Genomic DNA, 17,011 nt, shown 5'->3' on the forward strand with positions numbered 1-17,011 from the left:
TGAATAATGTCAATTAAAAACTCAACACTTTTTGAACAATAAAGTAGTAATGTGATTGTAAGAGTGCAAACGAAGAGAGAAGAATAAATAACATAAATTATTTTTATACTAGTTTATCTCAACCATTAAGGCTACGTCTATTCTTTTATCAATCTGATCAAGTTTTACTATGTTTTATAAAGAAACAAGTATTCTTTCACAAGCCATTTCTGGCTTAACCTAAGTATGATTTGACTTGTCTCTTTAAGCAACTGCCAAAGTATTCTTTGAACAATAGTCTTTCTAGGCTTCAACAACCAAGTATTATTTACAACAAAGTCTCTTCAGGCTTTAAACAATAACACAAAGTAGCTAGAAATTACTTGTTTTTTCATCTTACTTTCAAGACATGATACAACCAAATTAAGTACAAAGATTTTACAAAAAGAATGAATGAATATTTTTCAAAATTTTTGTTCTTCTATTTTTTTGAGTTTTCAAACTTCTTTATGTAGATGTTTCATAAAGATGACCATTGCAAATCCTTGAGCTTCTCTCACAAGCTTACTTCATTTTTCTTTATCTATCTTCCTTGTAGAGAGAAGTGCTCATTGGTGTATTAATTACAATCATTAAATGCATTTCACTAAATTGTCATTTTTTATCTAATCAAGGTGACTACTTATCACTTTTAAGGTACAAAATATAATGAATTGTTGTGTGTCAACCAGAAATGACTTTATCTGAGACTTCACACACATCGAGAGATTTTCTTGTCCTTTTTTTGACAAAAAACATGTCTTTGTTCCTTTTTGAAGTTCAAGTACCAAAAAAGTTTTTATTCCTTTGATCTATCAAGGAATAACATAGACAAAGATGATTTAGTTATCAAACATCATAAATGATATATATTTAATGCACTTGTCTTATACAAATGAAGTGATTCATCTGAGAGACTACATGTCATCATAACCAATCATCTATTTGAATTCATTTGACAAAGTAATCTAAAAACCATTTCCTTAATAAAAACATTTGAGTTTGTTAACATCAAAACTAATATTATGAGGGATCCAAGATTGTCTTTTGATATAATAGAAAGGTTGTAAAAAAAAAAACAAAAAGCATAAATCAAAGCAAGAGATAAATTAAAAATTCAAATAATATAAGATATGGGATTAGATTTCACCTACTAAACCTTTTTGTAACCTTAATAGAGATACATATGTTAGTCATTCTCCTACAATGTTATCTAGGATCAGATTCATTCAATACTGATTCCATAGCAAAGAGATCCTAAGTTTTCCTACTTAAATATCAATTCCTTTCATATTTAAAAGGAGAACTTGCATTAAGAAAATCCTTTTAATACTAATAATTTTAACTTTATTCCTAGCAACTCAAACCATTAGGTCATTTTATTTCAAGTCATGATATATAAAACATTTTTTAATCGACTTTGATAAGCCTAAGGCTTGGCCATTTGATAAGATTAAGTCTGAGACTTAGCAAAGAAGTTTTGTTAGGACTATGTCCAAGGCTTAGCAACTTGTGAAAGACTATGTTTTGTACTTGGAAAACATGTGAGGGCTTATGTTATAATGTGTGTTGTGATGTGTTTTAGTCATGCATATCATGCAAAATTTTCTTAGAGGTTTCGCAAAGGGAATCAACTAAGGAGGTTTATATGATCCTTTATTGTGACCTTGGAGGTGTTGCTAGTTGGGATCTCCTCATCAACATGTTAAGAAATGAGTACCTTGATTAGACCTAGTTGGAAAGTCTAGGACTTGGTCATCAAATAAGACTAACTTCAACACTTAGCAAGGATAATGTGGTATTTGTGAGATTGGGGTCACACGCATAACAATGCATAAGGGTTTGCATTTATGTGTGAGATATGAGATGCATGATTATGTATGAGATGTGGATGTTTATGTGATGAATGTTTTAGTTACTGCTAGACCTTTCATTTCATACTAAGGCATGTTGTGAAATGTATTATCACTCCCTATATTGTTTTTTGTTTCCTTTGTTTGGACTGAAAGCCACTTGTAGGTGAGGCACAACTAGATAAGGATAATGATGTGGAAGACAAAGAGTAGACTTATTTTAATGCTTTTGGGTTTGCTCTAGTAGATGTGACATTGAGATTCTAAGAATAAAATATAATCCTTAGTTTGACTTTTAATATTTAGTAATTTTAGTTCTTGGACCTTCTTTTGGTTTTAGATAAGCTTTGCAAAGGCCTTTGGAATGCCTTGTTAAACCTTTTGCAATAGTCATGGTTTTGCTTCAATACTTTTATTGAGAAGCTTTAGTAATGTGAACCTTTTATCCAAATGAAATAACATGGTCTATATATTTAAATTTATAGTAATTTATCATAATTTAAAAAAAAAAAACATTTTGGAGGTAAATGGTGCCACAAAATAAGTTTTTCTTATGAGGTATGTACCTTGGATTAGGTCATTGGACTTGGAGGCTTTAGCACCATTAAGAGTAAAAACTTTCTTGATAGTCTTCAGTCGACTAACTTTATATTTGTTGTCCAACTTATCTTATCTTTGTAAACTTTACCACTCTTATACTCCACCTTAGGATTAGGAAAATCCCTTCCAATATGCCCTTGTTTCCTACAATTGAAGTATGTCACATCTTTATCTTTGTGGTCTATCTTATCATGACCAATGCATCCACACTTCTTGCACCTTCATTAGGTAGAAAAAGAAATCTCCCACTTTCATTATCAAATGAATGACTAGTAATGAGCTATGGACCTTCAAAAAAAAATTCTTCTTGGTTAATTGGAACTGCATAAGGTTTCACATTATTTTGAGCATAATTTTTTTTTCTCCCTCACTTGGTGCACTTTCTTGTAATATGTTGTCTTCGCCTTGTTGTCTTCATAAAAAATCCAATAATGGTTCATTAGTATGAGAAACTAAAGAATCTCTTGATAATTAATGACTTACTCAATCTCAAGTCGTAGGTTATTTGGGCACTCTCCTACCTCATGGTTGTAGTGAGGAAAATACCTTGACAAGTCCTCAAACTTAGTGGCATACTCCTCCACGGTCAAGTTTCCTTAGTTGAACTCCGAGAATTTCATCTCCATGTAGTTTCATATGTCCTCATAAAAGTACTTTTTCAAGAAAATCTCTTTGAAAACTTTCCATGTTATTAATCTATTTTTGTCCACCAAACATTGATGGATATTCTCTCACAAATACTTAGCTTCCTCTATGAGCATGAAGTACTAAGTGCTACCTTTTTTCCATTGAGATATGTCATCTCTCAAAAATTCATCTTAATTTCTCTCATCTAGTTTTGTACTCTATTGGGATTAAAACCCCTTTTGAATGCAGGTGGATTATTCCTCTAGAATCTATCCAACTCGTTATACTCAACAAAATCATAACTCTAGTATTATGATTTATCACAGTTTCAGTTAAGGCTGTTAGAGCATCAATAATGTCATGAACTTTCCTACCAACCATTTACTTCCTTAAATTTGTTGCACTCACACAAAAAGTAAAACATAGTAAGATCACAACAATAAACCAAAACAAATCAAACAAGTCACAAAGTACAAATAGAAAACAATGAAAAATACATAACATCCTGGCTAAATGTACAAGGTTAATTAAGGACTAATCCCACTACCCACAATTTATTAACACATCTATGAATGACATAATTTCACTCCTCCTTAATTGAAGAATGTTACTGCAATGACAATGGTGCAAATCCTCAATCTACTCCTCAGGCTTCTTGCTCCTCTGTGTGTGGTTTTGATGACAAAAAAAAAAGAGTATTAGGAAAAGATCACTTTTCAAAAACTAATGACTCTAAGGAAAGTTGAGCCAACAATGAGAGTTGGTCTCTTTTCCATGCAACCTTAGTAAAAAAAAGAACATCAAAAGAATATTTTGATCATAAAAATCATGGCTCAATTAATAACCTAGGATTGAAATAATTTTCTATGTAAAACTAAAACAAAAGTTGAATTACACATTTGATCCCTTTATTTTTCTCAATATGCAATTTTGAATTTTCTTTTAAAATAGAGACCTTTAATCTCATTTTAGAAAATATAAATTGATCTTATCATTAATTTTATATTTATTAATTATTAAATTTTACTATTGACTCGTGATCTATCAACACTTAATTGATATAACGTGATATTTAAAAAAAATAAAAATAAAATAAATATACACAATTAATAAAGGCGATACGCTTTTTTGATGTATATATTTTGTTGATTGTTTTACCTTTTGATTATCAAAATACTCTCATTTAGTTTTTAGTCTCATTATATCTCTATTTTTCATAAATTTATTTTTCAAACTTATCGCACTCTCTAGTTATTAATCACCTACACATATTTAATTTTAATTATTTTTATCAATTATTTTCTAAAAACTTATATAAAAATACGAAATATCTTTTTTATACTAATCATAATAAAATAAATATTACATGTTAAAAAAATATAGACAATTTTTTATATAATTATTTTTATTTTTTAATTTTAAATGATACATAATTAAATATCACATCATCAATTAAGTATCAATGTATGTTGATTAAGAACCTAGACTAAATTTTCACTTATTTTTTTAAAAAATAGATTCAAATCTTGTTATTATCATTTTTCTCATTAGATCAACACTTTTCCACTCTAGGGAAACTAAAATTAGGGATGGATAAAAAACATACAAGAAAAAAAAAATTACAATTTCCTCCCACAGTGACAACATAAAACTAATTTATAACTGTAAAATCATGATTCAGTCCCAAACTTTGCAGGCTCCACCCTCCCTCCCTCTCATAAACCACCAATTACTTGTCACCTTCTCCATCTCATCTCTCCTCACACACACACACACACACACACACGCAATGTCCAAGAACAAGCTCTGCACGCCCCTTTCCACCCTTATCACTCGCACCCTAACATCATCCACCTCCATTTTCCCCCCTCACGTTAACAAGCTCCCTGTTCTTCATCGCGCATCCCCTTCTCCCCACCCCACCTTCGATCACCCTCACTCTCTCGCGTGTCTCCGATTTTCCGACAAAACCTTCTGCTCCAAACCTGCGGCGGAAACCCAACGTGGGTGCTGCTGGAGTTGTCGCGCTGTCCCTTGTTCCGCACCTTTTCTCGTCTGCGACTCGTGTCGCTGCGTTCAGCCCATCGATGGTTCTGTTGACTACTTTGAAATATTCGGGCTGTGAGTTTCTGGAGTTCTGGTTTTTGGTTCTGGGTGTTTAAATTGATCCCAAAGTTTTCATCTTTGTTAAGGAAAGGAGAAAAGTTACCTGTTATATCCGTTTGTTTAGGTGTTTTTTTTTAATGCTATTGATGATCAGAATTAGAGTTTCTGCAATTCGAGTATTAAGGATTTGTGTTGATGTTAATATTAGTACGTGTTAGCCAAGTGAAACTCTAATTGTTCATGAACTCCATGTAAGTTTTGTTCTTATGATTGTTCATTTGCTTTTAACCTTGGTTGGTCAATAACAATGAGAAGGAATGGGTATGTGTGTGGGTGTTGTCGATTCAGTTTGTCGTGTCAAGATGGTTTAGTTTAGTTGGTTGAGCAGAGTGCGTGAGTGGTTGTAAATTTCCTTGAGGAGTCCAATTCCCATGGATTAAGAAAGTTTGTTTTGTGGCATAGTACTGGTAAGGTGAAAATTGGGATTTTGGGAAATAATTAATATATATATATATATATATATATAGCTTAGGTTGTTGCTTACATCATTTTCAAGCAAAAGGGAAAACTGTATTCTTTTGTTTGTCATAATTGTGTCTTAGTTAGGTTTCTGAGTTTTGTTGCAGGGGTGGGAATCAGTGGTTTAGTTTTTGTGATGAAGAAAAGAGAAATAGATTGATTTAATGAATGAGTTGATGTCTCATAAATTGAATGGATGAGTTAATATTTTTTTTATAATTTTAATTCAACAGGGAGAGGAAGTATGACATGGAGGGTGAGAATTTGGAGGGCAAGTACAAAGAGTGGCAAAAGAAACTGCATCCTGATTTAGTACATTCAAAATCTCAGGTTGGCATGACGGGATGTCTTTTCTTTTCTTGCTTTTTATTTCATATTTTTCTTTTCTCTTATTGTTTTAATGGGGGAGGGTAGTGAGGTTGAATTTGCTTTTGGAGAACCTAAAAGATTTTTTTTTCCTTTCAATTGGTTAGAAAGAAAGAGATTTTGCTGCCGAACAATCTGCAAGGGTGATTGATGCATACCGTACTCTTAGCAAGCCTTTGTCAAGAGCAATTTACTTGGTAAGCATACTCCCGTGCCAAGATTCCAAATTGATGATGCTTCACTACAGAAATCTCCGTGGAATTTTAAAATCTAAAGTTTAAATGTTTAATGGTGATTATATATATTTTTCTTGATGAAATCTATTATTGATTGGAGACAAATAAATCAAGCATATCATCAATTTAGGCTTTCCATCAGTGTCTTTAGTTATATATTGTTCAATTTCAATTGTTTCTTCTGCAATGTTACCATGTAAGTTGTGCCATTTTTTCAGATGAAGCTTTATGGGGTAGAAATTGATGAAGAACAGACAATTTCAGATCCAGAATTACTAGCAGAGGTAACAACAGAATAGAGCCTTATTTGTTTTAAATGTTAAATTTCCTCTTAACTTCCTTTTCACAGTAAACAAAATATCAGTGAAAAAGTACTTTGAAAATGGAGTGGTTAGTTATTAATTATTATCTTTGAAGCTTTAATCACGTTTCATTCTCAAGGTTCTTTTTGTGATCTGTACCTGTAAATGGGGAGATTGATAAGTGTTGTCATTAGTTACTGCAGTTGATGGTAGTTATAAAATGAGAGAAGGGGTGATATTGGATTCTAACTCATTGAAATCATGATGGGTAGGTATTTCCTTTTTCTCAGCATTTGGAAACCCATTTCCCATTTAGGACCGGGCTTTGTCGGTTTTCCGAAGATTGACTTACCTTAAAGTGAAAATAACAAATTTTAAATGTAAAAGGCACAATTCATCTTGTTATGTGTTCAAGGAAGTGAAAGCAGCATTTTATCTCAGGAAATATTTTACTCTTTTTTACCCTTTTTATTTATTAATTGTATTTTCTTTCTCTTGAATAAATGCGCTTTCTTTTCTCCAGAATGTAAATTGAATTCTGAAATTTTTATGGTAAGATTAATGGTATATGTTATTGCCTATCTGATGCCTCTTATCTCATCTATCCCTCTTCTACCAAAGGAAAATCTAGCTTCCAAAGTTCCAATCTTATTATATTGCTAAATTTTACTGCAGATTATGGATATAAGGGAAGCTGTTGAAGAAGCAAGTACCCCTGAGGCTTTGAATCTTATTCTCTCTCAGGTACACATGGAAACTTCAATTTGCAAGGCAGAAGTGCTACAAAGAGAATGATGGGTTCAAATATAGATTTTGAATTATGATTAGTTTGATTCCATTTCTTCATGTCATCTTTTCACTTTTGATTGTTGATCCAGATGCACGAGAAGATGCAAAATTGGTCTAATGCCTTTAGTCATGCTTTTCAAAGCCAGAGTTTTGAGGAAGCAAAATTGGCAATTAGGAGAATGACTTACTATACTCGTGTAATTGATGAAGTTGTAAAGAAGCTTTGATATAGGTAATATCAATATTTTCTTTTGCCTGATTCTTTGGGTTACACTTCTTAATATAAGATGAAAGTAAGAAATTTGAAAAGAAGAATTGTTCCTTGTGATAAATTTTGCTTTGTTCTTACTTGAAGTAGGTCAATTAGAAAGAAATGATAATAGGACGATACATTGATACCTATTTAATATTTTCATCTCATTCATAATTTTTTTTTAATGCAAATTGGTGAAAAGGAGCTGAAAATGGCAGAGTTATAAGCAACTGTTAACATTTCATACCTCTGTTTCACTCCTATCATTCAAGTGTAAGAGTAGAGCAAGTGTCCTTCTACTTAGCAGTGGGGTTAGTCCTTTGTCATTTATTTCTATCTTATTTTTTCTTCTTATAACATGCTGCCTGAAAAGTCTTACGAAGGCAACCTTAGTTTGAGTTTATCAACCAGAGGAAATAGTCTCACCATATATTTATTTTTTAAAAGAAGAATGTTATCTTCATTTTTTTATCTATCATATGCAAGTCAAGCAAAGTCCTCATGACTGTTATGATGATTCTATCAGCTAAATTACATATTTTAAATCCAAAATTTACAATGTGTCAAGGTCCAATTTAAGGAGGTAGAAGGGAGAAATTCTTGAATAGTCATGAACATGGAGGATCCATTAATGCATTCTCCAAAAACATTTCCACCATTGATTGGGTTGGTAGCCTAATGATGATGTTAGTGTGCTTAAAATCAATTGTGAAAATATTCCTCAAGAATATTAATTGCTAAACCAGGAAGCATGTAATAATTGCCCTGTAAAAAGTGTGGGATAATATCTTTTGTCCAAATTCTACATATAAATTATAATTATAAACCGACTTGCTATCTTGTGCTATATGTATATGAATATTTACACATTACTGGACCATTTCTGACATTATTGTTAATCATGTTCCAGGACATTATCACTGTTGTACCTGTTCTGCCTTTTGTGCTTCAAGGCATTTGCAGTAAAATGTATCACTCTGTCAACAACTAATGATTCTACTGATTCATTGTTTCTCTAGTTTACTACCTCGGAAATGTTATAGATAATTTACTTAAAGCTGCTTGTAGTTCTGCCTCTGATTCCTTGATTTTCATATTATTATTGATTATATTAATGTAGGACTCAATCACGGAGCTGTTGCTTTGGGGCATACGATAGAGAATTTGACTCGCTTATCCTCATGAAGTGGCCTTAAATCACCATTTGATTTCATCATAGTCTCAATGGACCTTATAGCTTCTCTCTGTCCATTTGAAGTTCACATTTTGTCACATCATGAGGCACATCCTAAGCACGCTTCCTTTGAGATCCGCTGCATGCTACAAAGCAACACTAGTTTATGTATTAATGAATATAGTTATTACGTAGTATTTTCCCAACACGAGTGGATGACCTTGGGAATTTTGCTACAGTTGTATTTTGATGCAATAAAGGTGTTGTGGCAAAGATAGCATCATAACATTGCATTCTTACGAGGTTATGCAATTTGATGTTTGTAAACGAGATGCTAAATAGTATTAAAATAACCATTTGGCGAGTTTCTATTCATTCACACGTGGCCATGCACTCATCATTTTTCTTTTGTGGATAATTATTACTTTCTTGAGGTTAATTTCTTTCACTGAGATGAGATTAGAAGTCAATGATAACGAGAAACAACAATCGCATAAATCCAAAAATTTCCAAAGGTTAAGAAAGAAAATAAATCAAATTACGAGCTTGCGCTTTCTTCTTAATTCTGTTTTTTGTTGCAATACAACACGGGCTAAATCTCTTTTACCTTCTCTGTTTAGCCCATAAAATAACGTTCGAAAATTAACAGTACTTGGAACAATTCCACTGTCCAACATTTCAGAAATAAGTTTCATCCCTTCTTCAGATCTCCCAACCTTGCAAAGGCAAGTGAGGAACATAGAATACGTTTCAAAATCAGGAAAGGGTCCTTTGACTTTCATGCGGTAGAAGATGTTCCATGCATCAATAGGCCTCCCCACGTTCATGTACCCACGTACAAGTGCAGAATATGTGACAATGGTTGGTTCATAACCTGAATGTTGCATCTCCTTAAAAGTCTCAATAGCTTTCTCTACTTGTTTCTCTTTAAAGAAATGAACTATTAGAGATGTATAAACATGGATGGTAGGTGCAACGCCCTTATGTTTCATGACATCCACCTTGGCTAATGCCTCTTCTAATCGACCCTTGCGTAATAGACCATGAACAATGCTTCCACAAGTTAACTGGTCTAAAATAGATTTCTCTTCCCCAACCTCTTCAAGTAATGTCAATGCTTCTTCCACTCTCCCAGCTCTACAAAGAGCTCTGACAAACAAGGAATAGCTGAGAGGGACTGTATAGCCAAGATTTTGAAGAGTATCTGTGCATCTCCTAGCCTCCAACACTCTACCAACTTGACATAAACAACCAAGGTAAGTTTCAATCAATTCTTTGTCAGGGGCATATCCTGCACTAATCATCTCACCATATATTTTGAGAGCATCATCAACCTTCCTTCCTTTCCTCCCACAAAGGGAAATTATCAGATACTTATATGTACTCCTACTCGGGCTATAACCATCAACTTTCATCTCTTTGAAACAATTCATGGCCATCTCAGTCAGACCAGTTCGGCCGTAAAGCATTATCATGATTGTCCATGTTTCTGACGTTATTGGATAACTATTTCTTCTCATTTCAAAGAACAGGCTGCGCATGTGCTTGAAGTCTTTGCCGCAGCCTGCAATTTTGATTGCCATGTTGTAAGATTCTGCAGTGTGTTGATATCCAGTTTGCTTTCCCACCCATGAAAAAAAATTAAGGACAGAGTTGCCATTCATATTGCAATTTCGCAATATCTCCATAACAAGTTCTGGGGTGAACTGAATGGTGCTTTTCTCCAAATTTTGTTGGATTAAGGACCAGTCAATAGAGGATGAAAGAATCCTACAAATTCCATAAACATCTTGCTCGCTGTAAGTCTTAATGAGTGGATGTATTAAGGAACAATCAATTTCTGATTTTGATTGGTCAACTTTGACATCCTCGTCCACCTTAATTCTCAGAGATACTTGTTTGTCTGACTCCTTGAACTTTTCAGGATCAAGTGTTGATGCTTTACGCATCTGCTGGATTTTCTCTATAACAGGAAGCTCCCCTTTTTTCTCCATATAATTTATAACCCAATGGAATACTTTATCTTGAATTTTAATCTTTGAAGCCTGCATTTCGTGCAATACTTTGACAATGTCATCTGTCCTTGAAGCCTTGCAAAGCTCCTTAATGAATACTGCATATGATTTCAAAGTGGGCTTGATGCCTTGGCACTCCATACTCTTGAACATTTTCCATGCTTCAGATATACGGTTTTGCGAAACATGACCTGCGACCATAGCTGTTATTACCACATAATCTGGCTTAATTCCTTTTCCCAGCATCTCATCATACAGCATACAAGCTTCTTCATACCTACTCACCCTAAAGAGATGCTGTATTAGTTCAGTATACGTGGAAATAGTTGGCACACAACCAGATCCTTTCATGCTTTGAAACACTTTGAGCGCCCCATCAATATCATTTCTCCCCAAATACCCATTAATGACAATACCATGAACCTTCCCGTCAACCATATCCCTTCTCTTCATAATTTCAACAATCTCTAAAGCATCTGTAATCCTGCCAGCCTTACACAGCCCTCTCACCAAGGTCTCATAATATTCAGGTTCAAGATCTGAATCTTTATTTTTGAGGTCACGAATCAATTCAAAAGCCTCTTCAATCCTCCCAGAAACACAAAAACTCTTCAGCATACAGCCTAGAACACGGTTTTCTGGTATCAGACACAACCGTATCATGTCATTTCCAAGCAGATTAACAGCTGCAACATCGCCTGATCTCGCCATGCAGTTCATGATCATCTTATACAACCTCACATCAAGTACCATATCCTTCTTAACCATGTCATTGTAGAACTCCATAGCAATGTCACCCTTCCCAGCACTGCAAAGCGAGCGGATTATCGCTCCATACGAAACTGCATCCGGTTCACAACCATGCCTTCTCATATTTTCAAAGGCCAACAATGCTTCGCTAATCTTCTTCGCCTTCCCATAATGGGTTATAAGAATGGTCCACGTATTAACATCCTTTTCAATTCCACACTCATCCATTTCTTCTACCAACTTCTTCACCAACCCAAATTCCTTAGCTTCCCCAGCAATGTACAACATGGTATTATAAGTCCGCGTCGTGTGACTAAAACCATCCTTGAGCTTCAGCCAATTGAAAACCCTCAAAGCCAATTGCGGCATTTTGAAGCACCTCTTCAACACCTTGTTAAAAACCTCACTGTTCAACTCATAACTCAGATTCTCTAACCTCTCCTCCACAGAAAAGGAACCGATTTCCGCTCTAACAATTTCAGTAATCTCACCAACAACTCGGCTCACATCTTCTTCACTCATGTTTCCCATATGGGCATCTTCCAAAACGCCAACATTCTGTCCGGCATTTTCACAAACATCTTCGGTGCACGGTGGTTGGTCATTGAAACCCACTTGAGAGTGGCGAGATTCAAGGGGAAACAAAAACCCAGATGGGGATTGGTCTGGGATCACGGTATCTGCTCCTAGAATCTCCGTAATCTCATTGAAAAGTGCACGAGAGGCATCGGTGTCCAAGGGTTTGTTGTTGTGAGGAAGTTGTTGTGTTGTTCTGTGAGGGCGTGGAAGTTTTGCGGCGTTGGAAAGATGCAAAACGTGGGGTTGTGAGAAGAGGGAATCGAGGGATCGGAACTTGCATAATGATCTCATGGCAAACTTGAAAATATTGTTGTCACTAAACACCTAATTGTTCATGGTTCGAAGTTCAGGATTCCATAACCATGATAGACTTAAAACAACAAAGTACAACAATGTTTTTAACACTTGTGTTGGAAGAGACTACAGTAGAAAGATAACAAATGAAGTAACAAATGTGTTCCGAAATGAGATGAAAAAGAGTAGAAGGATGAAAATAGTTGCGGATTTTTGGAAACTTTTTTTTATATAATTCAGTTTTGAAGCGTCATAATAATACCGGTGTAATTTTTATTAAAATTTACACTGTTTAATAACTTTATATTAAATGTAAATTTTGTAAATTTAACCGTTAGATTGAAAGTTCATATCTTTTAGATCATATATATAATTTTATACTAATCCAAGATGATTTAATACTTCATTTTTATAAAACAAAATTGATGTAATATATTCATTTCAAAATATATTAAAATATAAATACTTTGATTACCTTTAAGTTATTGTTTAATTTTAACAAGATTTGATATACACGTATAAAGTGATATGAACTTTCAATCTAACGGTTGGATTTACAAAATTTACAATTAATATAAAGTTATTGAGCAGTGTAATACTTAGTAAAAGTTACACCGGTGTAATTATAACCCCCCTCTTCAATTTTATATTTATCACATTTAGTTATAAATTAGGTTTTAATATTTTAAAAATTATCAAAAATTCAAAATATCTTGTTCCAAAATGTAAATTATAGATTTAAATATATTTTAATTTATGTAAATATATGTCATTATTTTTATTATATATAGTCTTTAAAAAGTCATATTACAAGGATAATGTCAAGGAGGATGCAAGAAGAATGAATTCATGATGAAGGTAAAAGGTCTAAGTTCATTTTTGAGTTATAAATTAATTATTTACTCCATATATTCTTTGTGTATAATTTTTTGTAAATATTTTTTGATCTTGTATTATTTAGTCAAGAAGTACAGGAATTTATGTTCTTTTAATTTTTTATTTTAGGGGTGTAAATAGTATTTTAGAGAGAAGTAACTAGAAAATGAGATATAAATTTATTGGACTTGAATAACCTATTAGAGAACCTCTTGGTTGCAAGGTCCTTGAGTGGGATGTCTCCTTATATAGAGACAAGTGGTTGGATGTCCATATCCACTTGCAAAGACAAGTGGTTAGATGTCCACATCAAGGGTGACAATGTGTCTCATAGTCCATTTAAGACTATATAAAGTTACATTATAAAGTTACATGGCCTTGTCTAGTCACACATTTGGTATCTTGCCATGTGACAAGTCTTTATTATAATGACATTTTTAGGAGGGAAATTCAAATTTGAAATATTAACTAGAGTTAATAGTCTTGAGTATAAGTTAACCTAACCTAGGTTACATATAACCTTGGTTAGCTTAACTTGCACTACAAGCTACCAAACTTTATATATAGCCTCCTCCAAGTGTTTATGCATCACTTTTGAGCACTTTGAAAAATAAAACCAAATTTATCTTTCAAAAGTTCTAATTTTCTCTTTGGAAAAAATCTCTCCTTATGAACTTTTATTAAGGAATTCCTCCTGGTGACAAGTTCTTCACCTTCTTGCTTATATTCACTTGAAGTGATGCACACCATCCCTATTCTTTCCACCATTTTCGAATTTGATTTGAACTTTGGAGTTCCTTGGATGAAGATTGAAAGCATCGACGAAGCTAGTTGAAGAGAAATATTAACCATCTCCTCCTTAATTTCATCATAATTGGTATCATGAGCTTTGGTTCATCCGTGGAGGTTTTTTCTTTACTTTTTTGTATTGTTTAAGTTTTCTTACATGTCTTGTGTAGTATTTGTTTCTTAGATTTAATTTTTTGTATGTTATGTGATAGATCTAAAATGTCTTGAAAAATTTTAGTTCAAAATTGTTTTAGTACTAGTTTTTATGAGTCAAATCTATTTGTATGACCTTAGGATTCTTGTTCTATGAGCTTTCATTTTTTTTATATATATGAAATGATGTTTAATGTATGAAAATAGTTCCTGTAGTGTTATGTGTATTTTCCTTTTAAAATCTATGCAAATGCTTATGTCTTAGAGGTCTTGTGTAGTCCTTGTTTTTGAGGTTAGCAGAAATACACACAGAAGGGGGGTTGAATGTGTGTGTTCGAATTCGAAGGAAAATTTTAGAGTTATTTCACAAGAGTACTTTTGGCAAATCTAAGTAGAATCTTCGTCTAGTGATTTTTGTTTTAACAAAACTAATTTTCAACGTAGAAGATTAAATAAACTGATTTTCAGTCTGGAAAACGTTATCGTCTAGTAAAATAGTTTTAACAAGGTCAAATAAGTTTTCGTCCAAAGCTTTGTTGAAAAACGAAGTAGATCAGATGCAAAGTATGTAATGTTGAGAAGAAAAAAAGAATGCACAGACAATTATACTAGTTCACTCAATTTGAGCTACGTCCTGTTTCCTTCCGTAGAAGGGTTCCACTAATCACAAAGGATTACAAGTATTCTCAACCACTTCTGGCTCGTCAACTAGACGCTAGTATTCTTAACCACTTCTAGTTCTACAAGTACTCTCGACCACTCCTGGCCCGTCGGCTTCACTCACCAATGTTAGTATTCTCAATCACTTCTAGTTCACAAGTATTTTTTCTACTAGCCTCTTCAGGCTTTACAACAGTTGTGGGTTTTGAATGTGTGTATTACTCTCATAGAAAGGATCGGATAATTTCTACACTCACTAAGGTGCGTAACCTTAGTTTTTCTGATATAGGTGTCTGAGTGTTTGGTTACTCTCGTAGAGAGGATGAACTATTGGAAACACTCACTAAGATAAGCTATCTTAGTTTTTACACAGATATACAGGAATTTCTTTGAGAAGAAAAAGATAGTTTACGCTCTTGATTTTCTTTTTCGTATTGGACGTTTTTTTTTTCTCAACTCTTCTATTCTTCTTCTTCTTGGCCTCGATACTTATACACTTTTTGATAAATCTTCCCGTTGCTTTTAATTTGAATTTTTCCGTTAAAGCGTAGGCTTGTGTCGTAGCAGATGGACGCTTTGTTCATGTTCATGCAGATCTTCTCATTTAATGCATTTGATCTTGCATTAAATGCTTGCTTGTATTTGTGGAGCTTCTCTGTGTAGTTAATTTCTTCGATATCTGACTCCAATCATGATCTAGGTATATTTGTACTTTTCTCATCAGTTTAGCCGCTGCGGTGTGTTAAGTCTCAATTATACTTCTTTTTAGACAAGACTTATTGAACAATTCCACTCATCCTATGCACCCTTGCAAGATAATTGTTCTCTTTTTGATTCAATTTTTGTGCAGATATAGCTAACCCAATTTCATCTAACAATACCTTGATACACCTCATTTTTTGTGCAGGTATTGAGTGAAGAGTTGAAAGTTGAAGATCCTTTGGATTGGAAATTAAAGGAGCTAAGGAGCAGGAGAAGAGTAACTGCGCCGGGCGCAAGATTACCCGCGCCAGGCTTGAGAAGAACAGAGAGCCACTCTCTCTACAATGCAGAAATGCGCTAGGCGCAAGAAGATGCGCCGGGCGCGCTCAACACAGAGAGCAACTCAAACTCTCTGGAAGGTGTTGTGCTGGCTTAAAAGAAAATTTCGTCGGGCATGCTCGAGACAGAGAGTAACCAAACTCTCTAGAAGGCCCTGCGCCGGGTGTAAAGACTAATGCGCCGGGCGTGGTAACCCTAATCTGATTCTCCAAGCTTGTATTTGAAGAAATCTTTGAGGTTTTTCTCCTCATTCACACATTGGACAAATTCTAGGAGTAGAGGAAGGGATTCCCGGAGCTTGGGATCGTTCGTGTGTGGGTCTTTCCTTCGGTTCTTCATTCTCTCTTTCATCTATATTTTTGTTTCACCCTCATTGTTTTGAGTGGTTCTACCCATTATTTTGTGGGGTTAGATGTAACCAACGATACTCTATTGTAATCCTTTGTGTGTATTAGGGTTTTGTTGGGTCTTGGGCCCGAGATCAGTTTATGACCTAATTGGATAGTGAGCTGATGTCGCCTAGCGCGTGTTCAAGGTCACTCCGCGCTGTGATGCCGAGCTTAAGCTCGGCATAGCGGTACGGATAGTACACCAGCCCCCCGAGCTCCGAAGACCGTAGGTCGAGGAGTTAAGACCGAGCTTGACAAGGGGTCGTGACTTTTCGCGTACGCCTATTTGTCATGACGCCATGTGTCATAACCGTCACCTCGTTCCCATAACGCGTGGGCAGCGCGGTGACAAGATTGTATTTTTATTTGTTTGATGACGTGGCCTCTTTGGGCCGATGTGGTGTTCCGATGTCCATGTTTCATGGTCGGGCTGAGGAGCTCGACAATAATGAGTTTACTGCTTGGTTAGGCTGGTAAACCTTTGACCGAGTCAGCAGATTGGTGAGGGACAAGTCGACAACTCGGCTGGCCAGTACACTAGCCCCCAAAGCACCAAGTGATGTAAGAGCAAAGGGGATTCTGAGGAGTTCCCAAATTTGTTGTTTGAAGGTTCAAATTTGAC

General features: G+C 34.5%; 2 protein-coding genes across 4 annotated transcripts; one reads left to right on the forward strand and one right to left on the reverse strand.

Moving 5' to 3' along the window:
- Window positions 1–4,774: 4,774 nt before the first annotated feature.
- LOC109813371 (DNAJ heat shock N-terminal domain-containing protein) lies at window positions 4,775–9,218 on the forward strand. 3 transcript variants are annotated; one of them, XR_003805457.2, is made up of 9 exons: window positions 4,775–5,219; window positions 5,957–6,053; window positions 6,197–6,286; window positions 6,544–6,609; window positions 7,303–7,371; window positions 7,506–7,648; window positions 7,872–7,980; window positions 8,580–8,638; window positions 8,790–9,218. XR_003805457.2 is itself a non-coding variant. In XM_029274381.2 (7 exons), the coding sequence occupies exons 1-6, from the start codon at window positions 4,888–4,890 to the stop codon at window positions 7,641–7,643; spliced, it is 792 nt and encodes a 263-aa protein (XP_029130214.1). In that variant the 5' UTR covers window positions 4,775–4,887; the 3' UTR covers window positions 7,644–7,648; window positions 8,790–9,218. The 3 variants fall into 3 exon arrangements, 1 of the variants encoding a protein (XP_029130214.1); XR_003805456.2 differs by lacking the exon at window positions 7,872–7,980 and having other exon boundaries at window positions 4,776–5,219; XM_029274381.2 differs by lacking the exons at window positions 7,872–7,980; window positions 8,580–8,638.
- Window positions 9,219–9,359: 141 nt separating this feature from the next.
- LOC109813359 (Pentatricopeptide repeat (PPR) superfamily protein) lies at window positions 9,360–12,670 on the reverse strand. The gene has a single exon (XM_020377534.3). It carries the CDS (start codon window positions 12,476–12,478, stop codon window positions 9,377–9,379), a length of 3,102 nt encoding a protein of 1,033 aa, XP_020233123.1. The 5' UTR covers window positions 12,479–12,670; the 3' UTR covers window positions 9,360–9,376.
- Between the last annotated feature and the right edge of the window lie 4,341 nt (window positions 12,671–17,011).

Source organism: Cajanus cajan, chromosome 7 (assembly GCF_000230855.2).
Source record: "Cajanus cajan strain Asha chromosome 7, NIPB_CcT2T_4, whole genome shotgun sequence".
NCBI lineage: Eukaryota > Viridiplantae > Streptophyta > Magnoliopsida > Fabales > Fabaceae > Cajanus > Cajanus cajan.